Below are 21,257 nucleotides of genomic sequence, written 5' to 3'. Positions count from 1 at the left end.
CCCGTCAGGAGAGTCACTCTGCATAAAGGGCTGTTCAAGTTAGAAATCAATGAAATAAAAATGAAATAACTGTGATGAATGATGAAATATATGACACTTAACCAACCATGACATGGGAAGTGCATGCTGAGAGGCTGAAATATCAGCTAATTATAAGAAAATAATTGAGAACTTTTACCTGTATGGTTAACACACAACAACACGTAACCTCATATCATATCAATTACCACATACAGACAATGGATAGCAACAAAAACACAGCATTAATGCTCAGAATTACTGAGCATCATAGGGATACTAGGAATGTCCAGTGTATGTTTCACTCCACACCACAAGGGGGCAGAAGACACTCTCATATGTTGCTATAACCTCATACTATCAACTCAGAGGACCTTGGCATTTCACAAGGATAAAAAACACATAAAAATATGTTGTTCTTTTATTATAATTCATCATATTTGTATCAAAACCTCTAAAAATAAACATGATCTACAAGCGTAACTAGCTGAGCTTGATATAGCTTCCTCAGTCTGACTATTGTGAGCTGCGTTTGTAGGCAAAAAAACAAACTCCAAAAAACAAAGGAAGAAAAATAAAAAGGATAAAAAGATTTTCATATCAGAAGATAACAGTCAATTTCTCCGAATTGTCCGCTTCAATCCTTGTTAGGATTACTGCTAACCTGTCTTGTGATATACACACAGTATGTAAAATAAGAGGTCTCTGATCAGATCCCAGGTATCATGGATGCAAATAGGGAGGGCCAACAGGGGTGAAGCTCCAGGCACAGACAAGATAATAATCTGGATGGTCCTTCTCCTCCCAATTCTTCCCTCCCTCTGTTTTTTCAGGCCTCCCACCCCCTCTCATACTGGTGTGGTGCGTTTAAGTTCACTGGGAGATGGGGGCACTCTGTCTCCGAGCTTTGTGAAGCTGGTAGAATGGCTAGGCTTGGTGGAGTGTTCCTCTGAGCCGGGGTCTCTTTGTCTTGAGGGGAGGGTGGAACAACGGCCTTTGCCCCGAGAGCGAGGCCGCTGTGGCGGAGGGCCCTTTAGAGTGAATAGTTCACTGCACGTTTTGGGCTGCTGTGGGGATTCGGGATGTGGAAATGAAGGTGATGCCTGTGTGGAGAAAGGGTTGGCTGATAGCGATGATTCAAAGGCCACCAGAGAAGCCTGCTGATGGAATCTGGTGAGGCTGCTGGAGTGGCTGGGTCTCGGCAGGCTGTAGCAGGCATCGGCTCCTCGGTGGCGCGAAGGCAAGGTGGAGCAGCGGGCCTTCGCCCTGGCGCCTGGCTCTCTGGGTGGAGGAGCAATGGAAGCAAAGAGCCTTGCGTCGATTTGGGATGGTGATATTTCTGTCATGGAGCTGCTCTGGCAGGAACCACTTTTGGATGGCGGATTGGATGGAAGATCTTGTTTGTTGCTGGATGGTGGTATCTCTGGATCTTTCAATGTGTTTGTTGAGGGTTCTTCATCTGCATGAAAATAAATATGAGAGACAATAAGGATGCTGTTGACAAAACAAAAAGGCATTTAAAACTTGCTCTGCAAGGTATGTCGGCCATTATGAACATTTCTTGTGGAAAACTTAAAACATTAGTTGACAGTTAAAATATGAAAGTCACCCATCAAAAGAAGTGGAACATGTTTTAAAGGTTCTTGTCTTACCTAAGAGGCCCAACTGACTCATAAGGGCGTCCAGATCCACACTCTCATACTCATCGGCTGTCGTCCCGGCATCATATTCCTCCTCCTTTCTTTCAGGTTCGCTATTGTTTTCATTTGTTCCATCTTCTGTCTCACTTGTTTTAATTTCCTCCTCTTCCTCAGCCTTTTCCGCCGCCTCATTTTCTCCCTCACATGGTTGCTCCTCATCTCCTCTTCCACCATCATCATCATCGGATGACTTCCCAACCTCTGGATCACTGTCACTGTTCCTACTGGGTCCTTCCAGGGTGACATTAACTTCTGCTTTTTCCTCGTTTTCCTCCTGGTCCTGTTGCGGTTCTTCCTCCTCTCGAGGTGCTTCCACCACAATGTCTATGTTGGTGGGAAAGCAATGGATGGAGCGTTGGGACGAGAGCAATTTAGCACGTGCTTCCTGGTCTTGATTGAGCAGAAACTCCATCAGCACCATGCTTTCTTTCTTCAGCTGCTCCCGCAGTGAATTTGGCACATCGGGGATCATCCAGGCTACCAACATGCTGAGGAACATGGCCAGGTTCTGAAAGAAGTCCAAACCTATTGTCATTAAGTACTTATTCATCAAAGACTACAAACAATGCCTTCTGGGATGAATGGTTACTGTATTTCCTTAAATAGTAGCATCCACTCAAACCAATCGATCCAAATCTGTAAAGCCTGACCCCCCCCCTCTCCCCCTAAATAAAAAGATAGATCTGTCGACACTCCATTCTAATTAAGATACATCAATTTCTTACCTGGAAGAATATCACAAAGGCCAGTTTTGCTGCCAGAACAGACCAGTACTGTTTAGAGAAGGTGTAGGGATCCGGTGCCCATGGGGGGTCCCTGTAGTCCTTGTACCTAATGAGCAAAAAGAAGAGATTTTGTAAACAATGATTACAACCACTTATTACTACACAAGGTTATGGCTTATGTGGGGTGGCCATATTTAAAAGAGTAGTCCTGACCTGCACAAGGAGACTCCAGTGATGAGTGTAGTGTTGGGTGCGGTGCCCGGTGGGAAATTGGTGACATTGAAGTAGGACAGCGAGTGTTCTGTGTAGCCATTCATGGTGCTGTTGACACTGTAAATGTACTGGTAGACCATGCGTGGCACAAACTCTGACGTGAAGGAAATAACGAATGCCTGGCGAGACAAAGAAACAAGTCATGATACTGGTACTACTACCAACTATCTCCTTCCGTTATAGCCAGGGTGTTTATTTACGTATCGAAATCATTTATTTACCTAAACAAGTGTTTTCTTTTGCTGGTAGGGAATCAGGAACTCCAACGTTGTTAGGAATTGTAAACAAATGTAGCTTTCCCTTACATTCGAAGAAGCGCTGCCTGGGAGCGCCTACAGCGCATGCCCATATAAGGAAGCCCACCTATGTGTGACATCACACCCATCCAGTTTTACCACACCTTCTGAAACCGAGTGTTTTGAGCCATCCCAAACTTCATCCAGGGCTCACTTCCAAATGTGCAAACCTCATTATCTGAAATTTCGGCAAAGTTTAACTACATTTATAGGTCAGAAAAGTAAAAAAAACAAAACACAAAAGGTCCCTTTTTTAAGGTTTCAATTACAATGAATAAAATACTTTTCTTCCATCACTCTTGGTTTTATTGGATTGATAAAAAGTTCCTGTTTTTTGTGTCACTATGTGCATTTATTCATTCATTCATTTTCTCCAGCTTTTTCCTCACAAGGGTCGCAGGGGTGCTGGAGCCTATCCCAGCTATCTTCGGGCGAGAGGCGGGGAAACACCCTGGACTGGTCGCCAGCCAATCACAGGGCACATATAGACAAACAACCATTCACACTCACATTCATACTTATGGACAATTTGGAGTCACCAATTAACCTAGCATGTTTTTGGAATGTGGGAGGAAACCGGAGTACCCGGAGAAAACCCACGCATGCACGGGGAGAACATGCAAACTCCACACGGAGATGGCCCAGGGTGGAATTGAACCCTGGTTTCCTAGCTATGAGGTCTGCGCGCTAACCACTAGTCCACCGTGCCGGCCAGTAAAGCATTTAACTTACGAAAATACTGTTTCTCTGCATACTGACTGCATACTGTAGTTCAGTTGCTGTTCAGTTGCAAACATCATAAATAGATGCCTTCATTGGAGAATTGAGGGTAGTTACATTAGTTAGTTACATGAATCGACTAAGCGCACAGCAACTCAATAAGCCCATCTATCTCTTAGGTCTCACACACACTTACATTGGTAATGACAGAAAACTTGCTGATTCCACAGAGAATGTTGTACCATATTCCTGGAGATTGCATGCACAAGAACAGAAACAAAGGGTGGGAAAGATTGAAGTGTTTGGTGCGGGAGAGACAGACAAACATGGAGGGAGAGTAAAGGTCAATAAAGTGATTAAAATCGCTGGACAGTTTCACATTCACGCAGAGAATCACAGAGTGGTTGTGTGGAGAATACTGTATGTACCTATGTCTTTACACCTCACAGCATCCGGCCGCCTGATCTCAGTCACAAACTTGGAAGCGTCCAGTCGGATCTCAATGACATTGTTGAGAAGAGCAAATGCAGGCGCCAGTGGGAAGGAGGCCACAAACAAGGATACAAATCCATACTGGATGACTGCAGACCGAAAGACATATGGCTCATATGACAAGAAGAGGGAAGGAGAGAGTGAATGTTAGAAGAGGAAGAGGAGTAGATGCTCACTCATCTCCATGTACTCCGGGCTGACACCCTCAAAGGGCTCGAGAGCAAAATCTTTGTGGAATTGTTGTTTTGATCTCTTTTCATCTGCTTCATTCATCTCCTCCTCATCTCCTCCATCCTCACCGTTTTGCTCTTGGATGGTTCTGTACATCTTCTTCAACTTACTAAAAAGAACACACAAACACAACAATGACTATGACTCCTAAGGCGTGCAGTTTTATGGAGTGAGAAGAGAAGAAGTGAGCATACGGAACGAGAACCTCGAAGACATTGTTCTGAATGAGCTGTTTTCCCAGCATTATCATACTGAGTTGAATGCACAGCTCGATGAGGCAGCCTGGAGGTGCACACTGTGGGAAAACAAACCAAAAAAAAAAACAACACACATTTAAAGTAGCGCTGTCAAAAATAGCACTTTAACTACCGAAACTCATTTATTTCATCAACAAACACATCTAATGCCCATTCGTCATTGCAACGACACCTCATTGTCACTAGACAGACCGCAAGATGCATTCACTGACACCACAAACAACCAAATACACAGCAAAGCCGCACCTCCTCCATACGATAGTCGCTGAAGACGTAAACATAGTCGCCAGGCCGACCGGAAAACCTGAATGAAGACAACACAATTATTAACCAAAAAAAAGGGGGGGGGTCTGGACAAGTCAAGGGGCTAACTGACACTAACCTGCCCTTGAAGAAGGCCACATAAAAAATAGGTGCAAAGGCGTTCATGGATTTCAGAAAGAAAGATTTGAAGATCAACCTCTCCTCAAACTCTTCCTTCGTCTTTGGAAGCTCTGCAAGGACAATAAATAGCAAACACACAATCACCTGCTTATTCAACCCATAAAAATCTGATCTCAAAAAATATTTTCCAGCAACATAGAGCAAAGGATTTGGTTTTTGAAAATGATTGCCATAAATACATCTCTGTTTTCGTACACAGTCTCATACGGCCAAACAGTGCACCTAACAAACGAGTCACTGGTGGCTCAGTAACTGTGAAGACTGACCAGTGCTTCTTTTAGAGTTAGAACACCATAGACAGATTTCAGACAGGGAATCCTTTAAAGATATTTATAATGCATGGGTGGTTCATACAACAAACAGAACAATGAACTGTCTCTTTCCTCCTTTCAAGCACGGTGCCATGTAGCGATGAGGCATACCAACGCACGGTGTCTCAGTGTTTGACGAATCAGTGCTTTTTTTTTTATTTACGACAAAATTTGGACGAAAATAATTGCACATATCTTAGTTTTCATACACTCTCAGTTATTGTACAGTGCAAAGCATCCATGAAGTGGTGACCCAGTCTTTGTGAAAAATGGAAAGTGATTTTTTTTTTCATTTGGGACACTATAAACAGATTCTAGCCATGGACTCATTTAATGATCTTTACTGTGTATGATTTATTTGTTCATTGAACGCACACAGAACCATGACCTGGGAGTTGGGCTGATGATGCGTTCAGGTGCACTGCATATTTGCGAGTATGAAAGGAAACTGCTTACAGCTGAAAAAAAGTTGCAAATGCCAAGAAACGACTGAAAAGAGTCATAGCAAAGAAGAAGTCTAGCAAAGTAAAAAGGTAGCATGTGTTACAATAGGATTATAACAAAACAGTTTAAAGGAGACATATGACAGAAAGTAATTTGGGTCGGTGCATGTAATGCTGCTGCTGAGGTTTACAGTAAAGTTCAACTGAGTTAAGTTGAGAATTAGAATGACACAGTGTTGGTGTCAGTATTCTCTGTAAAATGTGTTTTGTGATAATATTTTTGGGTATCTGCGACAGATTCATCCATCCATTTTCTACGCTGCTTATGCACCATTTTTCTGATGATGAATAAACTGATGATGAAAACGCTAACAAATACTATTAAATGTTACCCAGCTCGGTCAGCCAAACAGCAATGGCTCCGTAGACCTCCTCCAACACCAGTACGACCAGCATGTTTAGGATGATGCCTGTGGTGGTGACTGTCATCCTCACGCTAGCTTTGGCTTCAGGATCGGGATTCATGGACCACACACTTAACATGCAGATGCGATACACTGCCACCCCAAACACGGCAGAAAAGGTCACAAACACCTGGACACACACACACACACACACTATACTGTGTATTTTCACAAATGCCAAAATGACAATATTACCAGATACAATTTAAGATCAGGCAAGGTAATAAGTAACAAGAATAACAACAATTAAAAGCTGTACTATGTAATGTAGGTGTAAGAAGTACCAGAAACAGCAATGTGGACACGTTGATGAGGTAACCTGACAGGTGATCCTCAATGTCCAACGACTCTGGCTCTTGCTGTCAAGAAGGGAAAAAAAATACATTATTATCTTTCAACATTCATGGATTTCTGCACATACGTGTTATGTTTTCTGTCTGGCAGGTGTATGTTTGCCAGATAAAATCCCCCTCACCCCCTCCCTTCCCTTTCTCTCTCCACCAGTAATCTGGGCTAATCTCAGGCAGGTAAGCAGCTTTGGACACAACCAAAGCTAAAGAAGGGGGGGGGGGTTCCTCCCAATGCACATTATTAAAACTCATACACAGGCAGCTGCCGTGTCATAAAGTAATTGTCCACCCAGGACAATTTCTAATGTTTGTTTGCATAACATTTGCAAACCTCAGTGTGGCTAGTGCTGTTGGACAAATGAGATTAGGGGTAAAAGCATTAGCTCCCAGGCGAGGTTTAAATCACCTTAATGCAACAGCCCCTCCCACCCCTCCAGCAAACCTCCCACACAAAGGCAGCAATACCTGGAAGGCCAGCATCTGGTCCTTCTCTCCGTCGGCTCCAACTCCACTTTGAGTCAGCTGCAAGACAATCACAACAGGCTGTGAGAGATGAAACTTTGGCATGAAGCATTGGAAGGCGTGATATTTTTAGTCTATGTTAAGCATCATCAGATACGACCTTCTTTTTCCGCTGTGCTTTCATTTTATCCTTCTTCTCCTGTAAAGCCTCTTCATATTCCGGCCTCAGCTCTTCCTACAACGCACAAACACACATAAAGATACATACACACGGTTTTCGGTGTGAAGAACACAACTTTGCTATTTTATTGAGTACTTGAGTAGTATTATGAGTATTGATACTATGTCATCATTGGCCTAAAATACACAAGATAAAACACATAATGCCCAGTGGGATACATTATGGTGGTCTACAGCATGGAATTCCTTTTTTTGGGGGGTTATTTTAGCATCTGCCGCTTACTAACTTCCCTGCTTAGTAGACAAATGGCACTCTAATTGTGTTTTTATCCATTTGTCTATCACAGGGTTGGTCAGTTTTTTATGATGTTCCTGCAAAAAAGCCACATCATACACATGAACATCATTCCCTCCTCACACACATACCTTTCAGCCAGATTTATTGTAAATTCCAGATTGATGTTGGCGTGGAGTGAGCTGAAGTGTCTGACACAAAAGGCAGAGTGGCTTGCCTTTGTGCTCAACAACAAAAAATAGGAGCTTTCCCACTCTGGTAAAAAACGTCCTGTGTTCATCCACATATTTTCATTTAACTGTGCATTTTCCCTGCCATTTTGAGAGCGAATTTGAAAAATTATTTACTCGAAAGACAGCAATTCGATGTGTATGCTTGCAAAAATACAGTAATAAAATCAAGCAAAGTGTGCACGCAAATACCGTAAAGAACTAAACTTCGATATGCTTTCATGCCTTCATAAGAGCAAAGAGCCATGGATTCAACACACCTGGTCTATTGTGATGCAAATATGGATGATGTCCAGCGGGATACACTGCGGTGGTCGGCAACACTGCATTTCTTGTTATTTTATATCTCCCAAATTGTGTTATTTGCTTATTCATGACAGTGCATGACAGAACATTCCAGAAAAAGCCACATGGGATACATTACAGTCATCTACTGTATACAGTCATGCATTTCTATTTATTATGCTATCTGCCATTTTTGCTCATCGTTTTTATGGAATAAAAAATTAAGTGTAAGGTTTTTGTTGCCCTACCTTCTTGATTTAGGCATGATTTCTCAATATCTCATGAAAAGCATCATCATGCTCTCAATGAGCTCACTAAAACTACATCATGATTCATTTTTTTGCTATTACAGTTGCATGAAGTGGTTACAGAAACATGCTCACCTGGACCCGCTCCTTCAGGCAGCACATTTAAAGACACAGGAGTACCAGAGATGTGAATGAGTTGAACAGGGTGTGTGCTTTTTATAACTCAGCTGAGGGTAACACTCTTTCCTTGACTGATTTGGGATTAAACAAAACCCATGTGGAAAATGGGCAGGAAGGATTTAGAGATGCTGAAAATTGCTTCATGTGCACTATTCTTAGATTTGATAGATGTACCTCCTCATCCTCCAAGCTGGTTAGGTCCCAAGTGTGTTTGAGACACATCTGTCTCCTTTTCCAGTGCTCCTGGAAACAGGCCGCTAGAGAAGACAAAGCATATTTTTCAAGTTGATTATTTGTATTTGTGAAAAATACATTCTGAATGCAAGAATAAGAAAAAAACATGAATATGGTGAAACCTCAATTTTTGTCAAAAATGTCAGACAAAAATGACAGTTACCCCATAGAGACATGAAGATAGCGAAGAGAACCGTAGCTCCGTTGTCAAACAGGTAGGATGCCTTAGCCAGCGAACACACCGTACTCAGCTGCCAGTAGTCACACACTCCGTCACACAGTGGACACATGGTGATGTTCAGGTTGTCATCGCATGTCTCCTGACTTCACAATGGAGACACTGTAAGGTGTGCACTCATCATAGATAATACATTGTATACTTAGTATCAGCCTACCTTGGCACATTAGTGTCCACAGTAAAGATACCATAGAGGAAGACAATGATGCCCAGTACCGATGGAGGGATGAGGAGCTGAGTATAAACACCCAACCAGGCAAAATATAAGCCAATCTGCTCCCCAAAGTACTTCCTGTACAAGAAATATATTTAGAAATACTGATGAACAACTATTTTGTGTGTACAATATACAAACCTGATGAGATCCACAGGCTGGTATTTGTGCATGACTCCATAGTTGGCCCATTCGTCATGGAGGACCTGCATGGACATCAAAGCATGTGAATACGTAACTGTGGAATGTTTTTCTTCATGAACTGAATAAATAAGCTCACCTGTCTATCATTTCGCTGATCTTTACATCCTCTCCTGGAAAACGACCCCTGGGTTCAAGATAATTGAATATAAATTTGCTATGTAAAGCCCATGAAACATGCTGCATTTATCTGTATTCCTAAATTCTTAAAAAAAAATCATTTTTATACTTACATCATGCAAAGGAAAGGCAGAGATGTAGACATCCCGAGCTACTAGTGACATGATGCCTGCAGTAAAGCGCAAAAGTCAGTCTCCTGTGTTGGATATCATATACGTGACACAAAACAAGCACAGGACCAATCCTATCCTCACCAGTGGTTTGGCAAGTGTGTCTGCAGGTTGTGCGTGAAATAATCTCTGCAACCTGCACACAAAGACACAAGCACATGAAGTGTATCATCCTAATGCACAACAATATCTATAAGCGGCACTTACGATTCTGCTGCGTGTTGCATTGTCAAAGACGGTCTCTGTGGATGTGATGTCGTACCTGCAGGAAGTGATGAGAATATGTTTACTTGCTGATAGAGTTGTTTCCATGGGTGTGCTTCAGTTAGCACGGTGGTACTCACAGATGAAGCTTGTCTCTGATGAAAGGGTGCTTGAGCGTTTTGAAACAGGTGTGCGTCTGCGGTTCTTGCTGGATATCAAAGTCTGGGACGTCCGGCTGAAAGGGCGTGTTGATGATTGTGACAAAGGAGTCCCACAGTCCTGCAATGCCCGTCCTTTTCCGTAATTCAAACTTCTGCTCGGTAAAACAAAAAAGGAGAGGAGTTGCTGAGTATCAGGGCAAACTATAGGCATTATAACAGTTACGTGTAAGGTACTGTGCTGAACTACCTTTTTCACAGCAACTTTGATCTTCTGAAGCTCCGCCTCTCGACTGAGTATCGACCATGGGATGTGCAGCCGAATAAAACTTATGCCGTTTGCCCTCTGCATACATTATAAACATAAGCGTCAACAACAAATATACAGCAGAAACGTCTGAATGACTTGTTTGTTTGACTGCTGCTGTTGGAGCGGAATAAACCCGCCTTTAACTGACAGAAGGAAAGACTCCATAACGGGATATTTGGTCGTTAATGATGACGTGAAGTATGGGATGAGAGCACTGACTGTGACCGGAGACCTCAGAATCCAACTTGCTTATTTAATTACAGCAGTGACCTTCATGCCAGGGTGTCAAGTGTTCATAAAGCAACAGTTGTGGTACACAAATTGTGAGCTAAACGAGAGCTGTATTAAAATATGATGGCTTTACTAAGATATTAACAATGCACAGTTTTCCACTGTCAGATAAATATTAATTAACACTAACTTTATTCTGGGGCTGCTTTTTGAGTTATATTTTAGCATTCAGCTAAGCATCGGCTTAGCCTTATCACTTGTATCGCTTGCAATACAATAATGATATTGCAGGCTTGGATATCAGCCAATAACTGATATCGGCACAACTCATATGCTTTTATTACTTATTTTGAAGTGTGGAATGTTAGAAAAAGCTTGATCAAGTGATGTTACTCAAACAGAAAGCAATAGTAGAAATAGCAACAGTAGGTATGAGAAAAACCGACCCATTTACTTCTTTATGAATCTGGTGTATGCATCTTTAGCGATGTTTAGCAAGGTTCGAGGTGCACAATTAAGCATTTAAACCCAACATTACACACCACGCACAAGGCTGGCTATCTTCTTTGATTGTTTTGCCATCCCTTTGGCGTTTTCCTGTTTGATCCCACTTCAAATAAGTGATGAGGTTGGTCATATTAAACTTCCCCAGTTCTGTGTTCACCACGCAGAATCTGTGCATCGCAAGTTTTGCACTCAGCTCCAATGTCTTTTTCAGATTTTAATCTCTTCAAACTCATTGCCACTTAGTAACACATTAGCGGTGATCACCTGGGCTCGCCCTGACCCCTGCTAGATAAATGTTCTGGAGAGGAGTCTGGAATCAACTGCTTGCATCAGAGTGTTGACAATTTTAGACGCAGGCTTTATTGGTGCGATATCCAACATCAATATTGGATCGGGATGCACCGTTCCTATGGCACAGTAACTTGGTTCAATGATTATCATCATCTTTTGTGGTAGCATCACAAAAACGCCCCAAAAGCCAAAGAAAAAGCACAACACAAGTGAGGTTTTGTTTGACTTTTGAGGCAAATTTTTCTGAAGGTTTTGGGTGAACTCAAAACTGTACCACTATTGTGCTAGTGTATTTGACATGCTACATTCCCATGAAACTGACATATACAGTATTAGATATACACAAAATCATGTTATACACATGCTATACTGATGCACAATAAACAGCCCTCGGTATGACTCAGTAATACATACATCCCAAATCCACAATAATAAACATATTCCTAAATGGATACATCTCCGGCAGCATCAGCCAAAGTGTTGGTACTGCCAACACTGAATACTGAAATGCACCCTTCAAAAAACAAATGGACAGATGGTCCAGAGTGACGACTGAACACAGCACACGCGTCTACACATTCAATCAAAGCGAAACCCACCCCGTCACCCTCCATATGTGTTCATGTGCCAGCACAAACACTTCTGTCACTCTCTAATAAGGCCCTATAATCTGGCCTTTGGCTTCACACTTACGGTCAGCCAGTCTTAATCCTCAGCCAAAACAGCAGCTGATATAACACGCAAGTGCCATCGCAACGCACAATGCCCAACAAAACACAACACAAAACCTACCCAGATGTACAATGCATGCACTTCTAAAACAAGTGAAGACATTATGCTTACTTTGTTACTATGAATAGGTAACCAATATAGTAGACATAATCCACTTAATATCTGTTTTAATGAATTATTTAAAAATGATGATTATGTGTTGAAGGCAATTACATTTTTCTTTTAATTTATTACATCTTGATTGCAATTTTTTACTTTACTTTAGATATTATGTATTTATGTGTATGTTTTTGAATATACAGTATGAGTACATAATTATAGGCATAATAACTCCTGCGCTAAGTCCCTATACGTGTGCTGTGTCATGTAAGGTTGCCAACACTGAGCTGAAAATATCAGCTGTAAAACGGGTGGGTTCTGTTTGAGAGCTTCACACAGGCTATGCCAATCGATGCCAGGGTGTTTGATCACTCCCTTATCAAACCTATTGTTGTTTGACTTCTCTTGCATCTTTGTTGACATGCTTTGCCTGTGACTGGCAGCAGATAGCTACCTAGAGTCCGCCGATCTTCTCGTCTTGGGACTCCAACGTGACTTCCTCACACAGTGACATTTTGTTTTAATGAACAAAAACACAGAGTGTGTCCAGTCTTATGATAGTTTTACGATGATGGGGTCTATGATGAGATCTCAAAGAAATGTTGTATAAAATAAATAAATATGTAATGTCTTCTTTCTCTTTGGGCTTTTCAATTCAGGGGTCGCCACAGCAAATCAATCTCCTCCATCCAACCCTGTCTTCTACATCTGTCTCTCTCACACCAACTACCTTCATGTCCTCCTTCACTACATCCATAAACCTCCTCTTTGGTCTTCATCTACGCCTCCTACCTGGCAGCTCTAAACGCAGCATCCTTCTACCAATATATTCATCTCTCCTCTGGACATGTCCCTACCATCTCAGTCTGGCCTCTCTGACTTTATTTCCAAGGCCTCTAACATTTAATGTCCCTCTGATGTACTCGTTCATGATCCTATCCATCCTGGTCACTCCCACTGAGAACCTCAGCATCCTAATCTCTGCTACCTCCAGTTCTGCTTCCTCTTTTTTCCCTCAGTGGCACTGTCTCTAGACCAAACAACATGGGTGGTCTCACCACAGTTTTGTATACCTTTCCTTTCATTTTTGCTGAAACTCTTCTATCACACATCACTCCTGACATTTTTCTCCACCCGCTCCATCCTGCCAGCACACGCTTCTTCACCTCCTTTTCACAGTCGCTAATGTTCTGAACTTTTGATTTCAAGTACTTAAAATTCTCCACCTTCTGTATCTCTTCTCCCTGTAACCTCACTCTTCCACTTGGGTCCCTCTCATTCACACAAATACGTATACTCCGTCTTGTTGCGGCTAATCTTCATTCCTATCCTTTCCCGTGCAAACCTCCACTCTTCTAGCATCTCCTCCACCTGTTCCCTAATCTCACGACAAATCACAATATCATCTGCAAACATCATAGTCCATGGAGATTCTTGTCTAAGCTCATCTGTCAGCCTGTCCATCACCATAGCAAACAAGAAGGGGCTCAGAGCTGATCCCTGATGCAGTCCCACCTCCACCTTGGATAATTGTATATATAAAAAATGTATACACTAAATATGTACTGTACATCTTCCAAATAAAACTGCAGTCTAAATCCAATGCATCGCAGAGGGACACACTTAAGAGCACAAGCCTGTCCTCAGCTTCAAACTCTGACTCATCCTTGACCTGTTTGGCAGCAGTCCAACGACAGGATTTGCGTTCACTTCACTTAAGAGTGACCCATAAATGTATGCCATAAGAAATCAGAGCAATTATGTAGAAAGCAGGGAGTACGTACCTCTTTATCACGTTCTAGTTGCAGTCCGGCTTCAAGCAGCCCAGCTTCAAACTCCTCCCTTATTAGAGCCTTCTCCTCCTCTGAGAGCTTTGATTCCTCCGCATCTCCTGAAGGAGCTCCTCCAGCGTCCGCAGACTCCGGATCCATTTCCCACAAGCCCGGTATAGGTATTGGAATGCTACCATTGGACGCAATAGAGAGCCGTCCCCTGGATGCCCGTCTCTTTTTGTATTTGTAACACAGCACATAATCCACCTTTCTCTTGCCGTCAGCAAAGAAAAGCCCTGGACCGAGGTCAATGCCAGACTCCTACATTAAGAAACAAATGATATAAATTAGGATGCATGAGGAGTGTTGTAGTGAATAAGACGAGTACACTGAGAGATGGGTCATTGTACCGAAGGAGGAGGCTCGTCATTGTCAGGCAGGCTGACAGCGGCGGGGCCTCCATTAGCGGCGTCGAGGCCAAGTCCGGAGAGCGAATGGGCCAAGGAAACAAGCTTTGCAGAGTGAATGGACGACGACTCACTCATTGCTGTGATGACGGACAAACGCTCTTTTTCGTTTCATCCCTCTGGTGGAAAACAGGAGTATTATTGCCTTTGTTAATGAACAATATTAGACATACAGTAGCTATATAACCTAGGATATAACCTCATTGTGGACTTAATGTTGCAATAAATTAGACTATATTATGCAGACCCTCCAGGGATTCATACAAATTCGACCAATCACTGCAAATTATGCATGGCCTCATAACTTTCTTCAATTCCCGCAACTTTCCAGCACATTATGGCCAATCGAATTGGTCCCTGAGCAGCAGCAGGTGTAAACTATGTGCAATGTGTCGGAACATTAACAAAAGTTAACGATCGATAAGCACTTTTCCACCGTAAAACGTGCACGGAGAATGATTTCATTTGTGGACGACAGAGCAGACAGCAGATAATAAGGGAGCCCGTAAGGGAGTTTGTTTTCTAAACTGGGCACGCATTTGTGTGAAATGGGCACATGTGTAAAAATTAAACAATCAACAACAAAAATCAACAGAAACGTAAATAAATGAAGCCTAAAGATACACAAGTAATGTCCTTTGAAAGTGTTTGTATGTAAATTATTTTTAACTGCAAATGTTTTTCTTTTATTTTTTTCTTATGTGAGATAACATATTTAATCTTTTCCTTATAGGGATACAGGTGTACTGTGTACTGTGGCTGAATAAACCCTATTTAGCAAATTTTTGTGTGTGCATGCTTTTCTCAGGCTTCTTTATATTGTTCATTCATTACTTATTCTTGAGAAAATCTACTTAGAAGCACAACCAAGTTTCTCTTTCTCACACAATTTTATCGCAGCAAACATCGAACAAACACTGCAACGTCATTTGGGGGAAAAAAAATCCACAAAATTAGGCATAAAAAAATAAGGCCCACGAGATCCTATGGGGCTTGGCAAATTGCTGTCAATGTTGTCAAAAATGTGCTCTGCACTTCAGTTTAATAAAGCATATTTTCTTAGATTTGTCAAAAAAAAATTGCTTGTGGATGTTAGGGTCACAAAGAAGACTTAAAAATGGATAACAAAATCATAAAATGTTAATAAAAATTATTTTGTTATTGAAAAAAAATGTGCCTCTCCATTCAACTTTGTGAAAAAGCTACCACAACAATCAGATATACAGCCTACGAAATTGTTTGTCACACTTAAATGCTTCAGATCATCAAACAAATGTATATATTAGTCAAAGACAACCGAACTGAACACAAAATGCAGTTTTTAAATGAAACGTTTTGTTACTAAGGGAGAAAAAAAATTAAAACCTATATGGCCCTGTGTGAAAAAGTGATTGCCTTCCCGTTAAAACATAACTTAACTGAAATTAATCGAGATCTATCAGTCCGGAAAAGGCCATAAGGGTATTTCTAAAGCTTTGGGACTCCAGCAAACCACAGTGAGAGCCATTTAGCCACAAATTGCGAAAACATGGAACAGTGGTGAACCTTCCCAGGAGTGTGTCGGCCAAAATGACCCCAAGAGCGGAGCAGCGACTCATCTAAGAGGTCACAAAAGACCCCACAACAACATCCAAAGAACGGCAGGCCTCACTTAAGGTCAGTGTTCATGACTCTACCATAAGAAAGACACCTGGCAAAAACAATACTTAAAATTCTCCACCTTCTGTATCTCTTCTTTATGTAACCTCACTCACACACATATACTCTGTCTTGCTGCGGCTAAGCTTCATTCCTCTCCTTTCCAGGGCAAACCTCCACTCTTCTAGAATCTCCTCCACGTGTTCCCTGCTCTCACTGCAAATCACAATATTATCTGCAAACATCATAGTCCATGGAGATTCTTGTCTAACCTCATCTGTCAACCTGTCCATCACCATAGCAAACATCAAGGGGCTGAGAGCTGATCCCTGATGCAGTCCCACCTCCTTCCGTGTCACTCCAGACTTCCTCATACAATACCAGAGTTCCTCTCTAGGCACCTTGTCATCGGCTTTCTCCAGCTCTACAGAAGACACAATGCAGCTCCCTCTGACCTTCTCTGTAACATTCTTAAAGCAAATACTGCATGTGTAGTACTCTTTTTTTGGCATCAAACCATACTGCTGATCACAAATGCTGACTTCTGCCCTTTTTGGAAGGTATGTGTCCCATTACATCTGGCATAGAGTTAACGCTGCATTTCAGAAATATAACATCATAACAAGAGTAAAATATACTGGTGGTAGTGTGATGGTCTGGGGCTGTTTTACTGCTATAATTGGAACCATGAAACCTGCTATCTACCAAAAAATCCTGAAGAAGAATGTCCGGCCATCTGTTGTGACCTCAGGCTGAAATGAATGGTCCTGCAGCAGGACAGTGATCCAAAATCCAATGTGGCTGAATTACAACAATTTTGCAAAGTGGGCCAACATTCCTCCACAGTGCCATAAGAGACTCATTGCAAGTTACCACAAACTTGATTGCAGTTGTTGCTGCCAACCAGTTGTCGCCCAACCAGTTATTAGGTTCAGAGAGCAATCATGTTTTCACACATATATTTTTTCTCCCTTAATAATAAAATGTTTCATTTAATGAATGTTCAGTTGTGTTGTCATTAAATAAACTTGAAATTTGCTTCATGATTTGAAACATTTAACTGTGGCAATGCCACGTGCAAAAAAATAAATCAGGAAGGGTGCACTTTTAATAAATGTATACAAATTAATAATAATATAATAAACAGTATAAAATATATACTGTTAAAATAAATAGAACATTCTTATTTTCTTCCAGTAATATTTCAGGTTTCTGTGTCAGCCATTCATAAGTTGATTTTGACTTTGCAGTATCATGTGACGATAGTGCTTGTTTTTAAGTGACGGATAAAGAATTTAAGCCAAAGTTAAGCTGTCCCTCCACTTTTTTTTCTCACCCCAATTGAAGATGTCGGTTGGGATTAAGTTCACACTCCCGGCGGCACCATTTCCAACAATCTGCTGGGGTAATTTGGTCACTGGGCTTATTAGTTTTGGGGGATTTTAAACAAGAAGTCGCTATCCCCCAACTCAACCAGGAACTTTTTGGCATTTAATCTTGACATTCAATTCAAACAAAAACAGCTGTTGGATTGTTGATATTTTAAAGCACAAAAATATCTGTCCATGTATGTAACTGGCATGATAAATACTTATCTATACTATATTATCTATACTTACTATAAGAACACCAATAGCCCACCACAGCAGGTGACAAATGGTCACTATGGCAATGAGAGAGATGGTATTTTCCTCATTATAGTAGCATGACACTGTTTTTTTCACCCAAAATGTACATGTAGGTACTTTGCATCCATATCAAACAACAGGTTACATACTTTATATCCTGCATATACAGCACTGACTTCAGCAGTCAATCCACTTAAACATTTACGCAACCACACTAGCAATGGTAATCCCACTTCAGCATGTGTTGGAAATGGAGAGTATGGGTTCAAAAGGTCGAAGTCATCACATGCATGTCATCACAGGACACGGGGAGGTGTCTGTTTGAGCGATTTTTTGATTTTTACAGCCCATTAAAGCATGTGAATTAAAAAAAAAGACATAGCATTCAACAATCAATTCATTTTAAATTATTTGATTTGAAGTTATTTTGTATTAAATTTGGGATGCAGTGGTTAAACTGACAAAAAGTCCTGCTGAAGAGTTTTTTCTTTTTTTTTTTTCAGAATTAAAATGCCGTTCAAACTCAATGTTCACGTACTAACAGTCAATAGAAACTTTGAAGTATAAATGTATGAATATTTCTACTTATAGCATGGTTGTAATTATACCTTCTGGATTTAATGTTGACTTGGTGCTCAGGTAGTTGAGATAATGATGAGTTGTAATGTTGTCACTGTTCACTGTACATGGATTGGTCTCTGTGAAAAAGTGGACCGAATACACATTGCACAATACTCAGTGGGTTCCTGCATAATTTAAGGTTTGTGTTTTGAGACCCGTATAAAAGGCCAGTATTGTTAGTGCAGTTAATTGCATCATCGCCGGGCACTGGCCACGGTGGAGGCCGCTTTACGCTACAGTAATATAGCCAGGAGTATGGACTGTTCCCAACCTACAATCAGAAACCAGCATGAATGCCACAACACAAGCTCTGTTGACAATAGACCACGTTCAGGGCGAGAGTGACAACTCCCGACCAGGATTGCTACATCCGGTTGCAACACCATTGGGACCATTTTTTTTTTTGCTTTGAAATTATTCTTTAAACGTTTGATTTTTGTTTCTGTATGCCAATCAAGAGCAAGAGCTGAGGTCGAAAAATATGGTCTCAAAGTTTCTATTGACTGTCAAGTGTAGTATATCTCAACAGTCATCTTCACAAGTATGTTCTGTTTTTTGCAATAGCGAAAACAAAAAAGTGATGACAACTAGAAAAATGGTCACATAGTAAAGAGGAGCAACAAAATTGGTAAATTCAGTAGTGCTCCGTAAAATATGGCAAAAGGGGTAATACGTGGACCCCAACTATAATAATAAAAACATCTCTCTCAACCACCTTACTTTTTTTGGTATATAATTTAAAGAAGTTAACTTCTTTGTACTTTTTTGACACTTTCAACAATCAGATTTCCGATTCTATGAGTTGCTATGACAATCTAATCGACGCAATGCATTCAGAATCAGACAAGCTGGCCCATGTCAATTAAACACTATCAACAATAGGGTTGTTTACGCAATCAGATTTTAGATTCACTTCACAGGGCCAGCTAGCAGGCCTCCAATAACAGCAGCATTTCTCAACCTCTGATCAGTTGGTCAAAAATTTTACATGCCAAGTTAGCCAAGCTAGCCAATTTCTCCTCTTCTGTACACGAATACCTGCACACCTGCATCATCAAAGGATGGGGCGGGTAGTTCGATTTTATTTTATTATACAACGGTCAAATTATTAAAAAAAAAAAAAGCATCATGCAAAAAGTCGACTTACCTTCTACACCTTATTACGAATAACTTTTTTTTTACACTAAGATAATTAGAAAAGAGCAAGTAGCGTGTCGACTCACCTCAACCGGCTTTCCTCGCCACTCTCTGTAACCACTTCACTGCCGTATGCATAATAAAGGTTTTATGAGGGTACCATTTTCTTCCTGGTGCAGATGATTAAACTTCAATTGTTTGACCAGCATCTTCTCATATTTTAAACCTGCTTTGTTATGAATAGTAAAAGCGCTACTCTGTCAATAAGTGCACAACACGTTATCCAAATTAAGTATAAATGTAGTCAGTGCAGTACAGTAGTAAATAAATAAATACATGGTCATGTGTGTATCTTTGCAGTCATTGTGAAGTAGGCCCCTGTAGGAGGACACGCGTCTGTCAGGCTTACTGGTCTGTAAGCTCTGCTGACAGCTCAACAACACACAGGCAGAAAGGTCAAATGCACCCTCATATTAATGGGGCAAAGGGCACCGGGGGCTGAGGGAGTCGATCTATTGCTGTATGTCTTGGAAAACAACAGATTACACATAGCTGATTTGAACTGCTGTCATTTAAGGTAACAACTGCAAACTTTTGCACAATATTGATGAATTCACTCTGCATGTAAAGCACATAGAGGCCACATTACATGCAAGACAGTTTACCAGAAACTCGTACAAAAATTGTGTTTACAGTCACCGCTTGCGTGCGCAACAGTTGTGCGCACCAAGATAGTCAAGTGAAAAAAGCGCGCGCGCACACACGCAACAGGAGATACAGCACCCAACCGCCATTTTTGTTCCGAGTGATACTATTTCAAATGAAAGTAGTTTGGTATGTTCACACGCTCGTGTAAAGGTGCTAGCAAGACGCACCCCAAAGTTTTCTAACGTATTGCGACTTTTAAAGTGATACAAGTTTAAATTAATAGAGTATATACTTACCAGTGGTCGTGGATGATCAGTAGGCACCCCGTGGAGAAGGATGATAGTGATAAAAAGAAGACTTGCAATGAGTGCATTGGCGTGGACCAAAGACGGTGGACAAACCGCGCGCGCTCCCGACACTCCTGGCTTAACAGGCACGCGGACGAGGCTGCTAATTCCCCTGACCAGAGAGACAGGGAAGGTGCGATATGCCGATTAACTAAGTGCCGTGTGTGTGTTGTTGTTTCGGCGACGTTGCAAGTTATACTCTAGCAAACGTCAAAACTATAAAAAGGAATGTCCTTTTTTTTTGCTTCAAGTTTTTTTGTTGTGTTGTCAATTGATAACAATTTTCAACAAGTTGGATCACTCGGTAAAAGGTTTAGTTTTGACAAAAGATGTCAGGGAGCAGTCAATACATTTTCTTCCTCTATTATTTACTTTACTTAGTGATGAGCATTACTGCCACCTTTAGGATTTTTGTGAAATTGCAGTACGATTGTGGATTTAAAAAAATAATTTGTTGCTTAATGGGCTGCACTGCGAACTAGTGGTTAGCACGCAGGCCTCACAGCTAGGAGACCCTAGCTCAATTCCACCCTTGGCCATCTCTGTGTGGAGTTTGCATGTTCTCCCCGTGCATGCGTGCGTTTTCTCCGGGTACTCCGGTTTCCTCCCACATTCCAAAAACATGCTAGATTAATTGGTGACTCCAAATTGTCCATAGGTATGAATGTGAGTGTGAATAGTTGTTT

General features: G+C 41.4%; 1 protein-coding gene across 2 annotated transcripts; it reads right to left on the bottom strand.

Moving 5' to 3' along the window:
- Positions 1-23: 23 nt before the first annotated feature.
- On the bottom strand, positions 24-20,986 carry ano2a (anoctamin 2a). 2 transcript variants are annotated; one of them, XM_058074597.2, is made up of 28 exons: positions 20,521-20,986; positions 14,496-14,671; positions 14,098-14,406; positions 10,394-10,489; positions 10,126-10,298; positions 9,989-10,043; positions 9,866-9,917; positions 9,725-9,780; positions 9,571-9,618; positions 9,432-9,496; positions 9,234-9,368; positions 9,002-9,162; positions 8,779-8,861; positions 8,560-8,571; positions 7,347-7,421; positions 7,190-7,246; positions 6,659-6,733; positions 6,303-6,504; positions 5,095-5,206; positions 4,959-5,016; positions 4,650-4,750; positions 4,401-4,564; positions 4,161-4,313; positions 3,929-3,981; positions 2,657-2,835; positions 2,444-2,549; positions 1,671-2,226; positions 24-1,477 (listed from the first exon to the last, which is right to left on the bottom strand). In XM_058074597.2, the coding sequence occupies exons 2-28, from the start codon at positions 14,628-14,630 to the stop codon at positions 867-869; spliced, it is 3,882 nt and encodes a 1,293-aa protein (XP_057930580.2). In that variant the 5' UTR covers positions 14,631-14,671; positions 20,521-20,986; the 3' UTR covers positions 24-866. The 2 variants fall into 2 exon arrangements, with proteins under 2 accessions (XP_057930580.2, XP_057930581.2); XM_058074598.2 differs by lacking the exon at positions 8,560-8,571.
- Positions 20,987-21,257: the final 271 nt, after the last annotated feature.

The sequence above is a fragment of the Doryrhamphus excisus genome, linkage group LG1 (genome assembly GCF_037039965.1).
Source record: "Doryrhamphus excisus strain RoL-2023G ecotype Guam linkage group LG1, RoL_Dexc_Guam_v1.1, whole genome shotgun sequence".
NCBI classification, from domain to species: Eukaryota; Metazoa; Chordata; class Actinopteri; order Syngnathiformes; family Syngnathidae; genus Doryrhamphus; species Doryrhamphus excisus.
Note: the sequence above shows the minus strand (reverse complement) of the source record. Positions and strands in the feature narration are given on the sequence as shown.